General features: G+C 44.7%; 2 protein-coding genes and 1 long non-coding RNA gene across 3 annotated transcripts; 2 read left to right on the top strand and 1 right to left on the bottom strand.

The window, feature by feature from the left end:
* The first annotated feature begins 99 nt into the window (after positions 1 to 99).
* On the top strand, positions 100 to 9,814 carry lcp2a (lymphocyte cytosolic protein 2a). The gene is made up of 22 exons (XM_062485894.1): positions 100 to 785; positions 1,202 to 1,264; positions 1,484 to 1,530; positions 2,374 to 2,439; positions 2,535 to 2,563; positions 2,770 to 2,810; positions 3,011 to 3,215; positions 3,388 to 3,476; positions 4,915 to 4,981; positions 5,225 to 5,314; positions 5,475 to 5,500; positions 5,647 to 5,672; positions 5,978 to 6,088; positions 6,189 to 6,305; positions 6,657 to 6,681; positions 6,811 to 6,823; positions 6,964 to 7,054; positions 7,191 to 7,243; positions 7,481 to 7,593; positions 7,920 to 7,994; positions 8,080 to 8,229; positions 8,404 to 9,814. Exons 1-22 carry the CDS (start codon positions 708 to 710, stop codon positions 8,533 to 8,535), a joined length of 1,707 nt encoding a protein of 568 aa, XP_062341878.1. The 5' UTR covers positions 100 to 707; the 3' UTR covers positions 8,536 to 9,814.
* Positions 9,815 to 11,168: 1,354 nt separating this feature from the next.
* Positions 11,169 to 13,099, top strand: foxi3a (forkhead box I3a). Its single transcript, XM_062485383.1, has 2 exons — positions 11,169 to 11,958; positions 12,216 to 13,099. The coding sequence occupies exons 1-2, from the start codon at positions 11,376 to 11,378 to the stop codon at positions 12,935 to 12,937; spliced, it is 1,305 nt and encodes a 434-aa protein (XP_062341367.1). The 5' UTR covers positions 11,169 to 11,375; the 3' UTR covers positions 12,938 to 13,099.
* A 2,661-nt stretch (positions 13,100 to 15,760) lies between these two features.
* LOC134040129 (uncharacterized) lies at positions 15,761 to 19,735 on the bottom strand. Its single transcript, XR_009932853.1, has 3 exons — positions 19,511 to 19,735; positions 17,028 to 17,148; positions 15,761 to 15,980 (listed from the first exon to the last, which is right to left on the bottom strand). It is a non-coding gene; the product is annotated as an uncharacterized LOC134040129 (long non-coding RNA).
* Positions 19,736 to 21,119: the final 1,384 nt, after the last annotated feature.

Raw genomic sequence — 21,119 nt, 5'->3', positions numbered from 1 at the left:
GCCTATTGTGTCATCATGACCTCCTATTATGTGGTTGGGGGTGTGTGCTGTTCAAGTGATTTCTCTGACAGTCAAGTTGCACTTCTCTTTGCAATTTGCCACAGAGCCAAACGGATCAACAGGAAACACAAGAGGAAGTTTGCTGTCTTTCTTTTTCTGAGAACACTCACAAGACTGCCTGAATTAAATTAATTGACAAAAGAATGCTTGTTGTTTGCTAGCTTATTTTTTAATGTTTTCATGGACTTCCTACTTTATACTAAACTCTCTGGAGAATCATCCAGCAAACACTGCAGCATGATTTGATCAAAGCAGAAGAGGACTGGGTGTTATTTTCTTCTTTTTTTCCCGACGTTCTAGTCTACTGTAGAGACAGTCTGTCTATTTGGTTTCATTAGTTGATGTCTCTCCTCAACCAAACTGTGAGAGTGTGACATCTTCTACTTCTCTCCACTGATCACAAACCAGAAGCCTGGCTTCCTCTTTTGCTACCCAGCACACGACCGCAGCACACAACTATCCAGGCCTTTAGAATCAAGGCACTAACTATACTCTTCCCAGGCTGTTGTGGAGACTGTCTTGAGGATATGACTGCTCAGTAGCAGCTTGCCACTTCACTTACCTCTGGTCGTAAGGATTCTCCAACAAATATTCTACATTTCCACGTATATCTTGATTTCTGGCGAGTGAGAAGACGGAAGGGAAAGATGAGTTTCGACAGACTTCCTTCCAAGGTGGAGGTCATGGGCTGGAGCCAACATCACCTGGCTGACTACATGAAGAAGGTGAGTCTCTCAGACCAGGGCGAGGTTTTAATGATGTAGGCTACTTCAGGTCTTCCTGTCTCAAGTAGAGAATGTAGGATGTCAGGGAGTGGGAGTGATGGTGAAGGGACATATGTGTGTCTCTGAGGGAGATCTTTGGAAAGCTAGTTGACTCTCTCCCTTTTCTTTCGGGAAGAGGTTACCATGTTTCTGGTAGGATGCTCACTTATGTATGTCAACAGGTTATCCCCCAACTGTTTTACAAAGCTCTTCCACAGAAACATAGAGTAAACAAAATGAACACAAGTTGAAACCTTTATATGTTCATCTTCAGATCAGCTACACTATTGTATTGGTAAACTCTCATGTTCAGTGAGATTCATGTTTGTGTAAGTCAGTGTCATCCTCACGTATCTGTCTGTCTTCTGCCAATCTAGATGAACCTATCTGGCTGTGACAAAGTCATCATTAACAACTGTATAAACGGCTCCAGATTTCTGGTGAGTGATTCCCCACAACATAAGTCAGCATAAGGCAGTACACAGTATGTCTGTAAATTGATTCATTGTGATATTTGTGAAGCAGTGAGGTCCAGAGCGACCTGTTTTGTGGTCTGATCTTGCTGCCTGTTTAAGAAAAGCATGTGGTGAGATTGTGGTGGTTGGGTAACAAATAGTGTCTATAATTTAATTTGAATGGTTGCTTCTATCATTTTGTAGAACATGAGTGAAAATGACCTTCAAAAATTCCCGAAGGTTCATGCTCCGTGAGTACTGATGTTTTTTTTTATAGTCTTGATTGTTAACACGCTGGAGACCGAGTCACTAGACCATTTGAACCAAACCGTTTTTAGAGTTGTGGTTAAGATAGGATGACGTTGCACCACGGGGGACTTAGGACAGGAAGCCAAGTAAATAGAGAAACATATATGTACCTCAGAGATAAGCAGGGAGAGACATACTAGGGAGATAGACATGGAGGAAGGGGAATGAGAGATAAAGAGGGAAGACGAGGAAGTAGAAATGCATGCGCATGTGTTTCTGTACACATGCGCATTGTGGAGGAGAACATGTGGAGTGAAATTGAAACTTGGCTTGCTACACGCACACAAACATAAATGTAAACACCACATCCTGATTGAATTACAGCCAACTTCCCTACAAGCTAGCTCCAAACTCTGTTCTCAGTCAGGAGCATGTGACTTGTTACCAACCAGTGTGCCCAGTGAGTATGCAGGGAACTTGTACCATCAGAGGAGGGTAGGCAGCAGTGAAATTACTGAACACACGCAGCATGCACGCAGGCTCACACACACACTGAGGGGCTGCCTTAAGTTGCCAATATAGGGAGAGGACAGTTTGTGCAACTTTACATTTAGCAGACGCTCTTATCCAGAGTGACTTACAGTAAGTACAGGGACATTCTCCCTGAGGCAAGTAGGGTGAAGTGCCTTGCCCAAGGACACAACGTCATTTGGCACGGCCGGGAATCAAACCAACAACCTTCTGATTAATAGCCCGACTCCCTAACCGCTCAGCCATCTGACCCCCTTGAACTTGAGCCTTCATTTCAAGACAGGACGATTGACATAGTCTCCCTCCCTCTGCAGGTTGATTTCTAAAATCTGCCTTGAGATCAGCAGAAAGGAGGAGAAAAGAGGACTGTTTGGTAAAAAGTGAGTTCTTCCTAGCTTTACCCAAATGCAGTTTTTCTCTAGAGGTCCACTGTGATGTACCCAAGCTCAGTCTTGTCCTTCTCTCTCTCCTCCAGGTCAACTATCCCTAAGTACCGTGAACCAGGTAGGGAGGAATTCACATTGTCAATGATGAAAGCATGATAGGAGATTTGCAGGTGCATTATTGGGTGCATTTTAGGTCCACTGAGTCCTTGAACCATGTTGTGCCTTCTACAAACGTGTGCAGTGTAAAAAGTGCTGTGTTCACTCTATGAATTTATGAATGTCAGGAAGAGTTTCCATTCCTCATTCCTATTATATCACCCACAGAAACACCAGTAGAGGACCAGTGTTGGGGTCCAGATGAGTTTGTAAGTCTGTCATTCAATGTCTGCTCTGTATTGTATCTCTGCTCTGTCCTAAATCTCTGTATAGCTCAGTGGTCGAACATGTTACTACAAATCAAGAAGTGGTGGGTTCAGATCCTCCCTTTGATCCTCCCCGATAAAAGCATCTGCTGAATGAACATTAAATGTAAATATATCGAACCCACTCCGCTGTTTTCTGAAAGGACGGCAGTGACGATGATGACTATGAGAGCCCAGACTCGTGCGATGGGGACAGTGTGGGAGATTATGAGTCTCCCACAGAGGAGTGCTCTGGCTGCATTGAGGAACCAGACAATGACAACGACTATGAACCTCCGCCCTCTGAGTCGGACGAGTCCACCAAAATGATTGCACCTCAGCTTCCTATTGGAGAGAGCGACTACATTGGTAGGCAGTGCACACACCGCAGACATGCCCCCCCCCCCCCCCCCCCCTCTCTCTCTCTCTCTCTCTCTCTCTCTCTCTCTCTCTCTCTCTCTCTCTCTCTCCTCTCTCTTTCCTTCCCTCTCTCATCTGTCCTCTCTCCTTATTCTGTGTGTGTGTGTGTGTGTGTGCCTAGACAACCGTAGATCATCACAAGGCCAGCCTCCTGCCCTTCAGCCACGTCCCGGACATGGCCCCACCCCACCAGCTGCTCCCCGCACCACCGTAAATATTCTTTCTATTCTTCTACAACGTTCCACAACTGACAGTTTTTTTGTTTTGGATTTTACAGTTTTTCTGAATTGCTAAAACACTAAAACCCATTGGCTGAACAAAGTTCTCAGTTGTCTGAACTCATGTAGCTCATTGTGCAGTCTGTTGTCAATACCTTAAACCATTTCACATGGTAAAACACAATTTGCAGATCTCACATAGACTTTTCAGCAAAACTCTAAACACATTCTCATTCTCAAAACACATTCTGCACTCTAATGCACATGTCATCCATACTGGTAAACACAAATGGCAACAATCAAATACAAATAGAGAAAATATGTCATTGACAAAACACAACCACTCAAAATTGATTTCACTTGTTTCAAATGATGTGACACAACCAATATAATCCAGTTCAGAGAGCAAACAGGTTGTTGAAGGTGGGAAAATATTGCTTGTGATGTCGACAAAGTGCTCTGGCCTAAGAGACAAGAAGAAGCACAAATCACATGTTTGCTCCTTATATTGTTGTCCTTTTTACTGTAGTATTGTATACTGTAGTACAGTGCATTGTAGGCTGTATACTGTACAATGAACAAATTGTATGGCCCTGAACATTGTGCTTTCCATTTGTTACAGTAACAGTACTGACTGCTCAATAGATTTTGACTGGTTGCAGGTTCATATCAACAAAGAACAAGAGTGAGTTGTGAGTAGTGAGATGCAGGGTACAGTACTGTATAGGGGTACAAGGAGGAGAAAGAACAAAAAAAAAGAGAGCAAAGCAGAGTATTATAGTATAATTTCTGATACATTTTGAGCTACTATGATAGAACATGTTGTCGTTCATCAAAAGACAATGACGGATACATATGAAATTTGTTTTGAGGTTACGTAAAAATGATCTTCTCCTTGAGAACTATATGTTTTGAACAATGTGTTTTCAATTTTTTTGTGTATTGTTTACTGACTGCTTGATAGTGTATATAATTTTGATCACTTTGTTTATGATTTGAGAGCAGTGTTTGATTTTGAGCACAGGTAAATCTGTTTTGAGGCGAATGCTTGATTTTGAGCACAGGTAAAACTGTTTTGAGGCGAAAGTTTCATTTTGCAAGAGGATTCAGAGGTTTTGTAAATAGTGCTTGAAGATGAGGTTTTGTGTTTACAGTTTTGAGAAAATGGGTGACTGTTTCAAGAATGTGTTTTAGCAATTGTGAAAAACTGTAAATAGAAATGGTCACATGGCCCAGCCCTGCTCCATCCTGCTTTGCTCCTCTCCTCCTCCTCATCCTCCACACCCTGCTCTTTCACTCGCTCAGCAACCCTCTCCTACCACTGACCACCCTCCATCTCTCTTCCTCCCTACTTCTTTCTCTCAACCACTTCTCTATACTACATGACTCTCTCCCTTCTTTTCCCACGTTATATTTTCTCCTCCCTACAGCTGACAGAGCCCACCCCACCCAGACAAGAGCTGTCCCCCCTTCGCCAGGGCAGACTCCCCACCAGGGGTAAGGACACACACACACCTAGTAAGAGGGGGGTCAGATGGCTGAGCGGTTAGGGAATCGGGCTATTAATCAGAAGGTTGCCGTTTCGATTCCCGGCCGTGCCAAAATGACGTTGTGTCCTTGGGCAAGGTACTTCACCCTACTTGCCTCAGGGGAATGTCCCTGTACTTACTGTAATTCTCTCTGGATAAGAACGTCAGCTAAATGACTGAATGTAATGTCTGAATCGTTGCTCCTTCCCAGGTCCCCTCGGCTGTGCAGCGCCTCAGGTGGACCGCAGCAAGAAGCCCTCTGCAGTGGACCGAAGAATGAACAGCAGCTCACCGTTGCAGGGTACTACCTTCTCCCTTCCAGAAAGTTCTTTCTGCTATCAAGCTATGTTGAGTCAATGGTGAAATCACTTTAGCACCACACAGAATGAAACTGTTAATGTTCAGTTCATGTAACCACTAATATAAACACATTCTTGTCCTGTATATGTTTCTCAACACAGCACGAAGGCCCAGCGCTGTTGATAGGGTAAGCGTACACTTATGGTAGTTATGGTTACTGAGGGTATGACAGAAAAAGGAAAAAGAAGATCATACTGTGGTGAAAGACAACAGCAATGATAAATAACTCAATTGTGCTAATTGACTGACATGACTGTTTTGTTTTCTCTACAGCCTTTGATACAGCCCCAGTCCTGGAGGTAAGGAAGTCTTTTGAAATGATGACGTCTCCTTGGTTCTGACGAAGTCTGTGTCATCATCCTATGTTGTCACACGAAAAATACATTCCCCCTTATTTAGTCTCGAAACCTCTTATGAAACATCGCAAATACACGACCATCCAAACAACACTTACATTAATAGATAAACAAAAGATGCATTGATAAATATACGCAACAATATATATATATATTTTTCATAACAAACATATGAAACAATTAAACCATTGAACCACACACCGTTAAGATTAAAAGCCAAACTTGAGGTAAGCTGCGTTGTCTCCCAGATCCCCTGCAGAGGAAAGAGGGCTTCCGGACCCTCCCAGGGTGGCAAAGCCCCCACTGCCAGCCGCCAGCGTTAACCGAAGCAGTTCCTCTGTAGGCAGGGGCCTTAACAGGTACACACATACTCACATACACACAGAAAGCAGCAGTATTAAAGCTACTGACTTAGTGGCGACATGTACCCTCCCTGAGGTAAGCTGTGTCGTCTCCCAGGGCCCCAGTAGAGGAGAGGGGGGCTCTCGAGCCTCCCAGGGTGGCAAAGCCCCCCCTGCCAGCTACCAGCATCAACCGGAGCAGCTCTTCAGCAGGCAGGGGCCTCATCCCCAACAGGTACACCCACACACACACCACACACACACATCCAGCATCCAGCCCTTTCTCACACATAGTGAGTCACACACATGTGGCTGTCTAAATAAACAGACTGTGGTTAATTAAGACAGACAGGAAGTCCAGTCATCTGGAATAAGACGCAGGGCAAGGGAAGAGGAAGTCTTATTACCTGTTGTTGTGGTATTGTTTCCCACACATTGTACTGATATTCCGATATACCCAGCCATACCAGAAACCAGCCTTATGTTGAAGGACGGCAGTACTGAATAGGTGCTTTCCAGTACTGCCTTACTGCCATACCCTTCTTCTGTATTACTGTTAATACTGTGTTCATGTTCTCTTCTACAGATTTGCGCTCAATTCTAGGACTGAGGTAAAGTCCTGGGGGCAAGGAAAACGCACCCTCAGTTTGAAATGATTGGTTAGACTGTTTAACAATTATATTAATCTGAGTGAAAAATAACTCTTCATCTCTTTCTCCCTTCTTACCCGTCATGTTCAGGTGCAAGACGAAGGTAAACTGTTTAGACCTGGATTAATAGAGCTTCTTTTCATTGTCCTCACAATGTCTGCCTGTCTGGCTATACTAAACAGTTTTACCAAACTAAAATGAAAAACTATACACATCACACATATACACTTTCTCTCTCTTCAGCCATCCCAACTTTTAACTCCCATACATTCCCACTCAAATCCCGAGCTATGGGCTCCATGCCAGGCCCACCAGGACCCCCTCACACAGACAGGTAGGGGGGCGGGGGCTTTCAACACACACGAGAATGTTAACATAACAGAACTTTGTAGTACAAAGTTCAATTAACCGATAACTCAATTATAAATTGATTTAGTTGATTGATTGATCTCTGTTCTTTGATTTTCTAGCCTACCTCCCATTCTGAATCTCACCGGTTCCCTCCCACACAAACTACAGGAAGGTGAGAGCTGTGCTTATAAATGCTTCATTACCCAGCAGCACCCACTATGCAGCTCATTAAAAAATACACTGGTCAAATCACATGCAGGCATCAGGGCCACCTGACTGATCTACAAACAACCCGTCATCTTTATAACCTTTACTTTTGTAGGCTAATCAGGCCAAGCATGGTCCTAGTAAGGCACAGTACAGTCTGATGGCTTGCTACAGTATGTGTGTGTGCTGTGTTTTCTTTCAGCCATCAGCTCTCACCGGAACAGCACCAGGATTAGTTCAGGGGGACAGCTTGTTCCCCTCCGGCCCCCAGTGCAGCCCTCCTACCCCCCACCAGCAGACATGGGCCGCTCAGAGGTAAGATACACTCACAGTTCTTGTCATTATGTTTTGCATTTTGGGGGTCAGCAGGTGGCACCATTGCTCTAGGCTAGAACAGTGGTTTGAGATTGTTCATCAGGCCTGAATGATTTACAAGCATGGGGGACAACAGAGATGGAATTTAATCTTGAGATACGCAAAAAAAACGTATTTTTTCTGATTGAAGTGTGGCAAACTATGCCTCTCAATATGTTTTAGAATCAAATACGGGGGCAAGTCTTAAAAGCAGCAGTATGCTTGAGTGGTGGCAATGTGGATGCTGTGGGATTGTTGTGCAATGATTTTCCTGTCTGCCTGTACAGGACATGGACCCTATCTGGTACGTGAGCCAAGTGACACGAGGCAAAGCAGAGAGCTGTCTGAGGCAGGTCAACAAGGTAAGGCAAGGCTCTCTCTCACACAGACACACACACACACACAGCTGACCTACACTGTAAATGCCCTGCCTCCTGTGCTTTGCAGGATGGAGCATTCCTTGTGAGGGACAGCTCTAAGGGCTCGATGGAGCAGCCGTACACCCTGATGGTTCTCTACCAGGACAAGGTCTTCAACATCCAGATCAAACGCACGCACGACCAGTACCTACTAGGCACAGGGCTGAAGACCTCCGAGGTACACCAGCTCCCTGGCTCACTCTTCCTGTCATTCTTTTTCTCCTTTTCACTTGGTTCATTTCACCATTTCAGATATTGCACCACTTCACATCCTACATTTATCGGTTTGCGATGACAACAGACATGTTCTCGGGTTTGTTGCCTAACTGACTTCTTCCTGTCTCTGCGGCAGACCTTCCCTTCAGTGTCCGACATAATCAGCCACTACCAACAGACACCTCTGCTCTTGATCGATTCCAAGAACCGCGGGTCGGGCCAGCAGAACCATTGCGCTCTCATGTATCCAGCAGGGTACCAGCGTTGACCCATATGGACCAGCAGAACCAACCAAACAGATCCAGAATTGGTCTTCCATGACCCAGTCAGGCAGGATGGGCCAGAAGATATCACAAAAATCATTTAGAAGGACTGAGGGAAACGTGATGAACTTTACCGAAGTGTTTTAACTGATTATCATCATTATGTTAATTTTAGTGGTTGATGTATTCATGTGTGTGTAAATACAAAGTAGTGGTTGGCTGCAACAGAGGGAAGTAGCTAGCTATGTTGTTGCTAAGGTTTCAGTGTGAAGGTGCCAAACAGAACCGGGTATAAATGGGACAAGTTACAATTATTCATTTAGCAGACACTCTTATCCAGAGTTCTTTCTTAGGTTGTCTGTGTTATGTATATTTATTAGATTGTGGAGAGAGCGTCTGGCTGATTATACAGCTATAGAGTTAGCAACCTTCTGTAACTTTCTGGTTGTGGAAATCCACAGTCTCTGCCCTGAACTGCCCAGTAATCTAAGTGCAGAGAGGATAAGCTGTGGCTGATTTGCATATGTCCTGTGGTAATTGAAGAGTTTTTTAGGGCTCATGAGGGACATCCTGATGACACCTGGCCTATGGCCGTAATCAGAGTTAACCAAGTAAAGAGAATGGAGTGCAGCCACTAGCCTGCAGTCTAACAATGGGGGTTTGATGGTGATGCAGTTGGTGTTAATAGGATCCCTCGTCCCTTAGATAAACATTTTCATTTATATTCTTTTAGCCTTTAAAACTACCTGTTGTCAAGTACAGAGAGGAATATACTGTAAATCTGCTGCCTGTTACTATCTGACATCATGTATTTAAACTTTTACATCGTAGCGCTGCTTACGTAAGACAATTGTTTTAATCTTGGGCATTGTTTAATACTGGATGGTTATAAAAAAACAGGATTGATCATAATATACTAATTGTATGCATCTAATTATGTTTAGTCATCACATCTGTTAAGTTATAGGTACACCAGATCTCCCTTATAGGGTATTTGACACAGTAAGTGCAGACAGGTATAGATGTTGAGAACTCTGACAGCAATTTGGTTGGTCGGTTTGTTGTTTTTTGTACTTTTCCTTTCATTGTAGGTCAAACAAAAATACAGTGTATGACACATGTATTGTGAATGTTAGGGTTATCATTTGATATTTTCAGTAGAGCTGTAGCCTATGTAGATATTATCTATGTCTTACCTGATTTAATGTCATAATGCTGCAGCCACAAACCAATATCATTTTCTCAATCTGGCGGTCTATAAATGCTTTACGTTTGTTATCTCTCTGAATTTGTCAGCAGTCAATTATCTTGGGGTCGTTTTGAAATATTGAGCCCATTTCTCTGACAAGACGTGGGATTTGTGACGTCTGTCAAATGCAGTAGTAGACATTGCAGGTGCGCCGGAGGGAATTCTCTTTACTGTCAGCAATAAGCAAGCGGATTACTTCTTCAATCACTATAACTGCCATCCAAGGCAGGCGTTCTCTCCTCAATATAAATATTCTGGGGCTAAACCTGTCTCTACAGGCAAAGGACTGGCTCGCAGAAACAGCGCTGTGCTGATAACTTTTCGCAACTTTCGTTTCGTCGAACTACTAGTTCACAGGGACAAGGAGCTTTCAGACAAGCCAACGACCATCTTGCTTCTGCGCAGGCGCGGGAGTGCGTTTTATGTGAAGAATTTCAACTTAAAAAAAGAAAATGTATGGATGGGTGGGTGATCACTAAATGAAACAGGTTCTGTTCTTAGTTACATCACGTTTACACACTGAATCAGCTTATTGCAGATTTCAGCCCCGTCACCAAGACTCATAAAGGGTTTTTCTGTGCACTATGACACATTCTTATTCGTGAACATAAGGGATTTGTGTCCTGACTTTCGCAAGACCCTATAAGCGTCTCCTCAAGCAAATAAATAAGCACATAAGGTCGCATGCAACGTCTTTCAGAAGCACGCTCTTGACTCTTTGGAGGTCAACGGGTTCTTAACAGTCAAGTGTCTTCAACAACAACAAAAAATCACATCTGTAAACAAGTTAATTTCTTTCTGGCTATATAGCCTCCCTATACAGACCCTTCTTGTCCATGTCTATTAAGATATTGAAGACTGGGTGTTGTATTGTTTAAAACACCCTTACATCATAAACATTTAACACTGGTCAATTACTATATACCCACGTGAAAACACTTTTTAATAAATAACTGTACAATCTTGGCTTCAGTGTCTATTGCAACTGCAGTTAGGGTAGCCATTATCTTGAAATATTACATTATTATTTAACCAATACATTTTACACTTAAATGTTTTCTTTGTCGCAGGGTATATTTAGCAACCAAAATATATCAAGCCTTATTACCACTTAATACTTTTAAACAGGAACATTTCATAGAAGTGTTTCTTGTTTATCTTGGATGTCATATCAGTCTCTAAATCTGAGTGACTACCATGTAACTCATTGAGGTGCCTGAAGAATGGAAGTCTACTGCTATTCAAATAAGGGCCTAAATCCCTCATATGCAAAGAAGAGTGTGACACAGTCACAGCAAAAACCAATCAGGGCTGTTGTGGGCGTCGCTGTAGGGTTATATATTGACCAGGTGGAACAGGTGTGTGAATAGTTAGGCACACCTGTACTGGACAGGTACCGGAGTGTCGACTCAGCAGGAGACACAGAGGATCAGAGAAAAGAACGCTGAAGAGAGGCCGGACGATTGACTTCATCCAATCCCAGAACAGATCAGAAAAAAGTGGAGGGGTGAGCAGCCAATGCCAGTACAGAACTGATCTCCAGCAGCTAATCCCAGAGCAGATCGGAGCTCAGAAGCCTATCGGACAGAGAGCAACATGACGTCCTACATAGCCCAGGGCCTGTCCCCGTCGCGCTGTGGTGGCCAGTACCCAAGCCACGGCCAGGATCCTCTAGAGTTCAGTCTATACAGCCCCCCCACCCTGCCCAGCGCCCAGCAGAACCCCCCCTCAGCCTACGACCTGGGGGGCTACTCTGGTGGCAGCCCCCCCACCAACCCCTACCTCTGGTTCAACAGCCCAGAGCTTGCCCCTGGAAGCACCTACCTGGGAGGTGGAGGAGGCCTGGCGGGGGTCTATGGAGGAGGCTTTGTCCCCCAGCACTACAACCTGCAGAGGCCTCACCTAGGGGGCGTTGGAGGGCCTGGGGGCTGGTACTCCATGCCCTCCCAGGAGGAGCTGATGAAGCTGGTACGACCGCCCTACTCCTACTCTGCCCTCATCGCAATGGCGATCCACGGTGCCCCTGAGAGGCGCCTGACCCTGAACCAGATCTACCTGTACGTCGCCGAAAACTTTCCCTTCTACAGCAAAAGCAAGGCAGGCTGGCAGAACTCCATAAGACACAACCTGTCGCTCAATGACTGCTTCAAGAAAGTCCCCCGGGATGAAGATGACCCTGGTAAGAACACGACTATGGCTATTCTGATGGCACTTCAAATGAGTTAGACTGGATTTAACATGACAGTTATTTTCTCTTCCTCATGAGTATTAAAGTAATGTGCTTTAGACTTCACTTAATTATAACCATAGATTACATTGTAGACTTCCAATTTATATCATATGAATCATCTGGAAAAGTTGTACAGATATGTGCTGTTAGATAAAAACTGGCAAACATGTTTCTCTAACCAACTCTTTTTTTCTGGTTGTCTCCAGGCAAGGGAAATTACTGGACTCTGGACCCCAACTGTAAGAAGATGTTTGACAATGGAAATTTCCGCCGTAAGAGGAGGAGAAAGTCAGACTCTCAACCAGCCAACCCTGAGTGCAAATCTTCAGGCTCTGATTCTCTGGAGTCCAGTCCCAAGCCCGACCTAATCAACGAAACTTCCAGCGGCTCTGAAAGGGACCCCTCCCCCCCCTCCTCAGGCTCCAATCTCTGTCTGACCAGCTTCCTGTCCCAGATGTCGGACGTGGCGAATGTGACCAATGGCGCGGGGCCAGGGGCGTTGCCCGCAGAGTCGCTCCAGCAGCGAATGTCTCCGTCCGAGGGCTACAGCTCCTCCTACTCACCCAACGCCACTGTGCCCCCCCAGCCCTCCCTGCCCACCTACGCCTCCTACGCCTCCACCTACTCCCCCAGCGCCACAGTGCCCCAATGGGAGGTTCTCCAGCCCTCCCAGCCTGCCCTGCCACCCTCCCCCCCTGTCTACTCAGAGAACCTCCCCTCCTCTCCGTCCCAGTATGCCGGGGGCTACAGTGACTCTGAGAATCTCCCCTCCTCCCCCCCTCTCTACCCTTCCCCTCCCCCCCAGTACGCGGGGGGCTACGGTGACTCTGAGCTGTCCCTGCCACTGCTGCCTAGCCAGCTGTACTCAGCCCTGGAATCCAGTCTCAACTCCTCCCTGCTCTACCCTCGCGACGGCACTGAGGTGTAGGCTGCTGGGGCATTGGCAGGGTGATGATTACCAACAAACTCAGTCTCAGCCTTGCAGACCAGTGGTTGTGTGTGTATGTATGTGTTGTTTCTACGTGTGTTACTGTTTTGCACATCAAGTGTCCTGTTTTTTAATTTTTATAAAATAAACAAATTGAAATATTATCTTTCCAGAAGTTGTTTATCACCATTTAGTCTTTTTTTTCACCACCAACATTTAGGTATTTAACCAAATTGGAATTGGCAGTAATAGAGAATTACTTCTAATTTCAAAGTAATTTAGCTCTGAATTCATAAGCTATACAGAGGCTATACAGAGGCGTGAGAATAAACTGTTCATGCACGCTAAGTAAAGCATGACACATGCAATCATAATGATTCTGAAAGCCATGTGAGGGTGCTGGAACTTTCTATCTGGATATGGTTGTCATCACCAGTACAGTCAATCTAATTTAATCTAATGACATCTAGTACAGAGACTGTGTGTGTGTGTGTGTATTTGGAGGGAAGGGGGGTGGGGGGGGTGGGGGGGGGGGGGAGTAGTCAGAGAGACCGTTAAAACCAAGCAAGGAAGAGAAGATGAAAAGACAGGCTTAACAGCCAAAGAACAGAACTAGTTCCTCAAGGTGCCCCAAGTCCTCTTATATCCTCCACACACACACACACACACACACACACACACACACACACACACACACACACACACACACACACACACACACACACACACACACACACACACAGAGTCAGAATCAGAACAGAAATACTATATGCTGGGTGTTCAGAGCGTTGAAAGAGCATGTTTTATTATATAATGTAAGACAGTCCAACACTGCACCACAGCGCACCTGTCTGTTTTACCTCCGCCCCACCTGGCTTAACCATTCTAACGCCTGTCTGTCTGTCCTGGTAACTGCAACAGTGGACACCTCGGGCTGTTGATATTTGGCCTTACCTGGAACTGGCCACGATTCCTGCTACAGTATACTGCAGTACTATGAATATCTCTCCACAGTCCACCTGCTGCCACACATAACTCTGGGAAATGGCCACAAATCAGATTGAGCTGTCTTGGAGTTTATTTCATTTTTTACATCTCGAATATACATTTACAGTATGTGAAGCGCCATGTCTAGCCACAGAACTGTTTTTCTGAAGGTGGAGACAGATATCAAACTTATCCCCTGAGTCCCAACTTTTCCAGTAATTTACTGGAGAAGAGGAGATAATTGTGTTAATTGTGTTATTTTACAAGTTATTTTTTTATTTTTTTAAAGAAGTAAATATTAGCTTTTGCTTCAGATTCATGGTAAAGTGCTGACCGTGTACAACAGAGGAGATTCTCACAGGACCACAGGCTGACTCTGCAGATTCCTCAGGAGGAAAAGGAAGCAGTTGAGGTGCTGATGTGATCGTTTGTTGCCAGGCGGGCGGTTCACTTTGTGGGAACCAGTGCTGCCTATGTGTCAACTGGCATGCAGAGGAGGGAGTGAACTGACCTGGGGTGATGTTCCCACAATTATAATATGGGGGGGGGGACAGGAGTTGACAGAGATGTGTTTATTTTAGACCATCTCAGGTAGATCATACTGAGGGAGCGAGGGTGCGAGAGAGAGAGAGAGAGAGAGAGAGAGAGAGAGAGAGAGAGAGAGAGAGAGAGAGAGAGAGAGAGAGAGAGAGAGAGAGAGAGAGAGAGAGAGAGAGAGAGAGAGAGAGAGAGAGAGAGAGGAAATAAGTATTTATTTTAGATCTTCCAGAGAGATCCCCGCTGAAGCAGAGGTGAGAAATACAGTGATCCTCCTAGAGCAGGCCTCAGTGCACTCTAATCCCTCTGTCGTCGTCCCCCTCTCTCTCTCTCTCTCTCTCTCTCTCTCTCTCTCTCAATCCCTTTCTTTCTAATTCTCTCTAACTCTCTAACTCAAGCTCCCTGTGTCTTTCTCTCTTGCTCTCTCAACTCTTGATTAATTCTTACTCTTTGTCTCACACACACACACACACAGATGCTGTATTTATTGACAGATGTGTGTTTATTTTAGATCTCTTTTAGATCACACTCAAGGAAAGGTGTGAGAGAAGGGGTTGAGAGAGAGGAGTAGATATGAAAGGAAGTGTTTACTTTAGATCCTTTGAAGCAGTGGTGAGAAAGAGAATGATCCTCTTCAGGGTGCAGGCCTCAGTGCACTAATCCCTGTCCCACTCTCTCTCTTTCTCTTACTCTCCCTCTCTCTTATTCTCTCTCTCTCTCTCTAACTTTCTCTCTTACTCTCGCTCTCTTTCTTTGACTGTCTCTCGCTCTCTTTCTCTCTCTTTCTCTCTCTTTCTCTCTCTTTCTCTCTCTCTCTCTCTCTCTCTCTCTCTCTCTCTCTCTCTCTCTCTCTCTCTCTCACACACATACACACGCACACACACACACACACACACACACACACACAGACACACTTCTGCCTTCAGGACCTGGACCTCCAGCCTGCAGTGTTTATTGACACAATACAGGGGCTGTAGAGACTGGAGATACCAGGCCTGGCCATTCACGTGTCATGAAACAGCTGATAAAGGGCACCAACGACATGGTGAATGTGCCCTGTGTTTCTGCCCCAGTGCCCCTCCAACAGACACGGTTGGATCTGAGGAACTCTGTTCTCCATCTGATTTGAAAGAGAAGTTATTCTGAATGATCAAAGATAGCAATTCAGAGCTGCTCCACACAAAGTTGTCATCAAGGTGTCTCAGTAATGTCTTGTGTTATGATGCTCCTTCACTGCTAAAGGTGAACCCCATGTGCCCCCCCCACACACACACCCTCACCACCTGGTCATTACAGGCTCTTATCAGCCTTTATTGATACTATAGCTGCTATCAACCGATCAATTCATACATAAATTCGAACGAGAAGAGTAAGTGTGGCTGCTGTTTATGGTCACACGCCACATCAGTAGGAGTGTATTGTTGGTAAACACAGGGGCTGATGGGGGCCGAGATACAGGAGCCTCACATACCCCCAGGCTAGAGAGACAGACGGACAGATTGGCAGCTGGACAGACATACTGACAGAGAAGGAGAAAGCCAAGAAGAAAGACAGTTTGAAAATCCAATATTTATATTTACATATTTTTTTGGGGGGTTTCGTACAGGTAACACCGTTGAGCTTACAGAGGACAATGACAGTGATGTTTCTATTTTATTACACTGATAGGATGCGGGCTGACAAACAGAAAGTTCAGAACCTAGTTCACTCACAGTCAAACACGTACACAACACGCTCACATGCACAAGGACACACACGTCCACACAAGAATGCACAAACACACTCACACAAACTAAATTGACATAAACTTTAAAAGTCTGAAGTCTGTAGCAAGATGATCCTCCTGTGTATGTTTCGATCTGTATAAATGCGATCAAGATTCTCCCCTGTGGTTTTTCTCTCTCCTGGTACAAGATTTGTGATGCTGTCTGTATACCATCATCCCGACCATATCCACACTCAGACAGAACCCCTGATTTGACTTGGCTGATGTCCCACTCTGCAACCATCATGCCTCAAGTACATTTTTTTTTCTCCACAGTATTTGCATATGCGTGTGTGGTAGAAATTCCCTATCATTATCATCACAATTATCTTTGAATGAATTCAGAGAGAGAGATAGGGGGGAAGGGGACCCAGGTGGAGTAGTTATGCCCTGGGGTGCCTGTCTGGGAGCACAGTGCCAGTAGCGACTATTAATCTTTTCCTCCATGTTTAACCCTTGTGTTATCTTCGGGTCATTCTGACCCATCAGTCATTGTGACCCACCGTCGTATTGCGACAAATTTACCTCATACAAAAACAAAGTGAAGCATTTTCTTTTAACTGTCGGGCTGTGTCAGACCCCCCACATTGGAATGGTTAAAAGAAAATTATTTGTATTTGTTTTTGTATTGGGTAAAATTGGGTAAACACAACGATGGTTCGTTATGAACCTTTGGGTCATGTGACCCGAAGGCAGCACGAGGGTTAAGATATTTGTATAGACTATATGAAAAGTTAAGAGCAACCATACAGGAATGAACAGAAAATCCATGACCCCAGAAATACACATCTCTTTAATCACTTCTATCTCCAAGCCATGTTTTCTTTCTTACTTTCTCGTTACGTCTTGTGAGCCGGCCTGAGAGGCCGTGGAGACACCCTGTCCAGCGGTCTGTCAGAGCTGCTGAGGCCCTGCTCCCTCTCTGGGAACACAGAACAAGTTCCACTCAAATGCAAAGCTCTGGACACACTGAACTACAACAGACACAGACTTATACCTTTTTATTAATAGGGATTGAACAGAATTTACATCATATGTAAAGGTTAGAGACTGTTCCTAAAGATTGGAATTACTTTGGAGGTTTTGGAAGAGGTGAGTGTGTGTGTGTGTGTGTCTGTGTGGACTATCTGTGTGTGTGTGTGTGTGTGTGTGTGTGTACTGTACTGTACCCCTGCGTGTTCCTTGAAAAAGCGACGTTCAAGGAAACCGATAACGTCCCATTTCTACAAAAGGGTGTGTGTGTGTTTCAGGTCCCCGTGCTCCTGTCCCAGCACGTCCCTGCTGCCACCTTGGTGGGACATTCCAAGCATGAGCCCCTATAACGTCCTCATCTGCTCCACCACCCCTATACCCACCGCCCCCATCACAAAGAGGCAAGATGACGGGACCACACAAGTGTCAGCCAACACACACACACACACACAGTTTGTCCCAGCAGAGACTCTCAGATTGTCTGAGAGGGTATTAGTCTGGCTGCAAGGATCAGATCCCAACCCATCTCCTGTCTCTCTCCGAGCCTGGGACCAGACACGCAGTCTCACAAGACTGTTAGCTCTAATCTTACTCATCTGAGTCACACGGGGAGCGAATGACTGTGACCTGCGTTGTTGACCTGCGTGACACTGGAACACCTGAGTCGATACACCCCTCTCCGACACGGATCTCTGTCGGATAGACATGTGCACCAAACGGTCTGTTGTGGGGTGAAGGTTGAACCGATATTCAGAGAGGCCATGCGGTCCCAAGCCCCCTGACAGTTCCTTGACACATCAGTCACATCGGTTGCTGCTGCTGCTGAAGCCGATCAGTTAAGATGGAGAGATGGTGTGTGTGTGTGTGTGCAGGGGGACTGGGGTCAGAAGGAGTGTCAGCAGCATACATTTTCTGTTCAGTCAGGTGTGAAGAGCATGAGCTGACAGGAGTTTACAAACGGTGGAGGCAGTAGAGTAGACAGCAAGGCGAGGGAGAAGACAAGCCACCACAAGCCCTATTACAGGTCCCCCTAGGGCTACCTTGCTCTTGCTAGAACAGTGACAGCCCTGTAACCTGCTACACGCGCACATACACGTAAATACAAAGAAAAGCGTACAGAAGATAAAGACTAAACTGTGTCATGATGGATGCCTTAAGGGTCAGTTTTAACAAAAGTTTCAGTCAGTTGTTTGAGACCCCCCTATTTTACTTCACACCTTCCTGATCCCTGTCTCTGTGTGTGTGTGTGTGTGTAAGTGTGTTTGTGCACGTGTGTGAGAGTGTGTGTGTGTGTACGCATTTTCTTTTGAGAGGGAAGGAGATATTTGATGCTGAACTGAGCTGAGCCCCAGGCTGAGAATTATTGCTCAACAGAATGTTCAATAAATCTCTCAGTACACCTGCTCAGCCTCACCTTGTTCATCCACACACCTGTCTGATAAACCGACAGGAAAAAGGGTCTCCCCCTCTACTGACATTTCAAAAGAATAGAAAACTAAATAATAACACTTTAAACATCAAAATCAGTCACGAGAATTTGAAACTCCAATCTCCAACATGTTAGCTTAGAGGGGGAAGGCAGCAGTTGCGCTGTTGACACAATAAACATCTTCATGGATAGAGCCAAAACCTCAGGAGGTGGGACGGGGTTGGAGATAGAACATAGTACAAACAGGTCAGGGGGAAGGAGCTAGGAGATGACAGAGTAGGAGACAAAGTTTGAGATAAAGAATTGGAAATACTGATTAAGAAGGACTCACACACACACACACGCACACATAATGACTGAAGGTCGTTATAAGGAGATCAGCCCTCATGGTAAACCGACAGGTTCCATCTGATCCACGCGCCATAGTGTTTACTAAAACACCACTGACGTATACTGCTTGTTGGGTAAACGGAGAGAGATTGCAATGCACACACACACACACACACACACACACACTGTCACACTGTCACCCTACTCCAGGACACAAGCCACCTGTATCACCTTGTGCCCCCCTTTTCTGATTCCTCTTCCTTTTCCTTCTGCCACAAAGGGTTTGGATGGATCCAGAACTAGGAGCGTTCCACATTGTAGACGTAATCCTGATTTATCCCTCTTCAAACACGTAACAAATCACACAAAGCGTCATATATTGTTGATAAGAGGGATTAACTGAGCATGTTCAAGCACAAGTTTAAAAATAAATCACATTTATGAAAGCACTTCATCGACACAACATAATGTAACTTATGAAAGGAATGATAAAATAGCGTTTAAGACTGGTACTATTCTCTGCATCTTTCTCAGACATTCGATCTATTCTTACCTTAGGAGCCCACCTCATCCACGTCCTCTTCTCTCAAGCTATGATTCGCCAAAGGCCTCAAAACCATCTCAGAGATCTCAAAAATATAAGAGTCTTGTGTTAGTTTTCATCAAACCAAATCATTCAAACAAACAAAATGATAAAGAAACATAAATAGATCCACTTTTTGAGAAAAAAACTTCCGGGCATCTACAGGAAAATCCTCGTTCTTCACTTTCCTGAAATATTAGGGTGAAACACACAGAGAGACAGAATGGATCTAACACCTTCAGTAACATCTTCTACTGCTGCCACTCTCAGTCTGCTGCCTGTGGTGTGGAGGGAATGGGACCACTCTCTTTGTTATGCTTATATACTGTACATGATTTGGGGAAAATAAAAGGTCAAACAAAACAAACCTTCAGACATTTTCCTGACTGAAATATTTAAGATGTCAACAAGGAGCGAGATGTTGGCTGTGGTGGGAATGACAGAGGGAGAGAGGAAGAGAGACAGAGAGAGGGAGAGAGTGGGGTACACAGAGCACAGTTAGGATGCATGCTTATCTGTTTCAACAGCTAACACAATGTTTCCTCACCAAATAGACCAATACACCAGCCTCTGATTCATCCTACAGAAACACACACATGCCATGGGGAATGGATAGGAGCTGCAGTCAGGGGAGAAGAAAACAGGTGAGAAATGCTAAATTGAAACACAGATTCTTCGACACGCTGTTATCTTTGTTAGAGCTCCAGGGATTAAATGCTGACCACCTGGACCAGAGAGAAAGGTACAATGGTAGTTTTGTTTGGGTCAACTCTAACCTTTTATTTGCTATCTCTGTAATGTGTCAAAGACACTTGGGACAAAGTATGCTATAAGGTCTATATTGTTTGTATTATTTGATGCTTCTGTGTCTTGTCTGACTGCAAGATGTCCGTCTTGAACTGCAAGTTGCACAAATTTGTAATCGAATGACGCCTGAAGATCTGCTGCTGGCTAGTGGAGAATGAAGACGTGTTCTTCAAAATCAATTAGATGCAGCACTGCTGCCCTCTACTGGCTGCAACCACTCAACAGTAAATGTCAGTTCTGTGGAGTCAAGTCTCTTTTCAGACATCTAGGTTTAAACAAATCCCATATGAAAGGATTATTTTTAACACTGCATAACAGTGAGTAGTTTTTTTTCGATGTACTATATCTTATTCTAGTTTAGATGCAGTCGAATTACTTTCCTTTTGGGTATGTGAAGCTAAGACTACGGTGCAGTTTGTGCAAGCTGTGTCTGTAATCATTACATTTAGTCATTTAGCAGACGCTCTTATCCAGAGCGTAATCATATTTCACAGATGTAGTTACTACCCTTATTGACAAACTTCCCATCACTACCATAGTGACCATAATCAGATTTGTACATAAAGATGTATGAAACAACCAAGGTTTTTATTGTAATGAAGCAATATGTATTCTCAACATTCACAAATAGATCTGTCCAAGTGAGAATGCTTATCTATATTGATAAATGCACACATTTTTGCTTAATAAAAACAAGGATAAGAATCAGATTTACAGATCAATCAAAACAGTAGTGTCCAACCACTGACAGAAACTCAAACCATTATCATTC

This window comes from Osmerus eperlanus, chromosome 19 (genome assembly GCF_963692335.1).
Source record: "Osmerus eperlanus chromosome 19, fOsmEpe2.1, whole genome shotgun sequence".
Lineage (NCBI taxonomy): Eukaryota > Metazoa > Chordata > Actinopteri > Osmeriformes > Osmeridae > Osmerus > Osmerus eperlanus.
The sequence above is the reverse complement of the archived record's forward strand: the minus strand, read 5'-3'. Positions and strand labels throughout refer to the sequence as shown.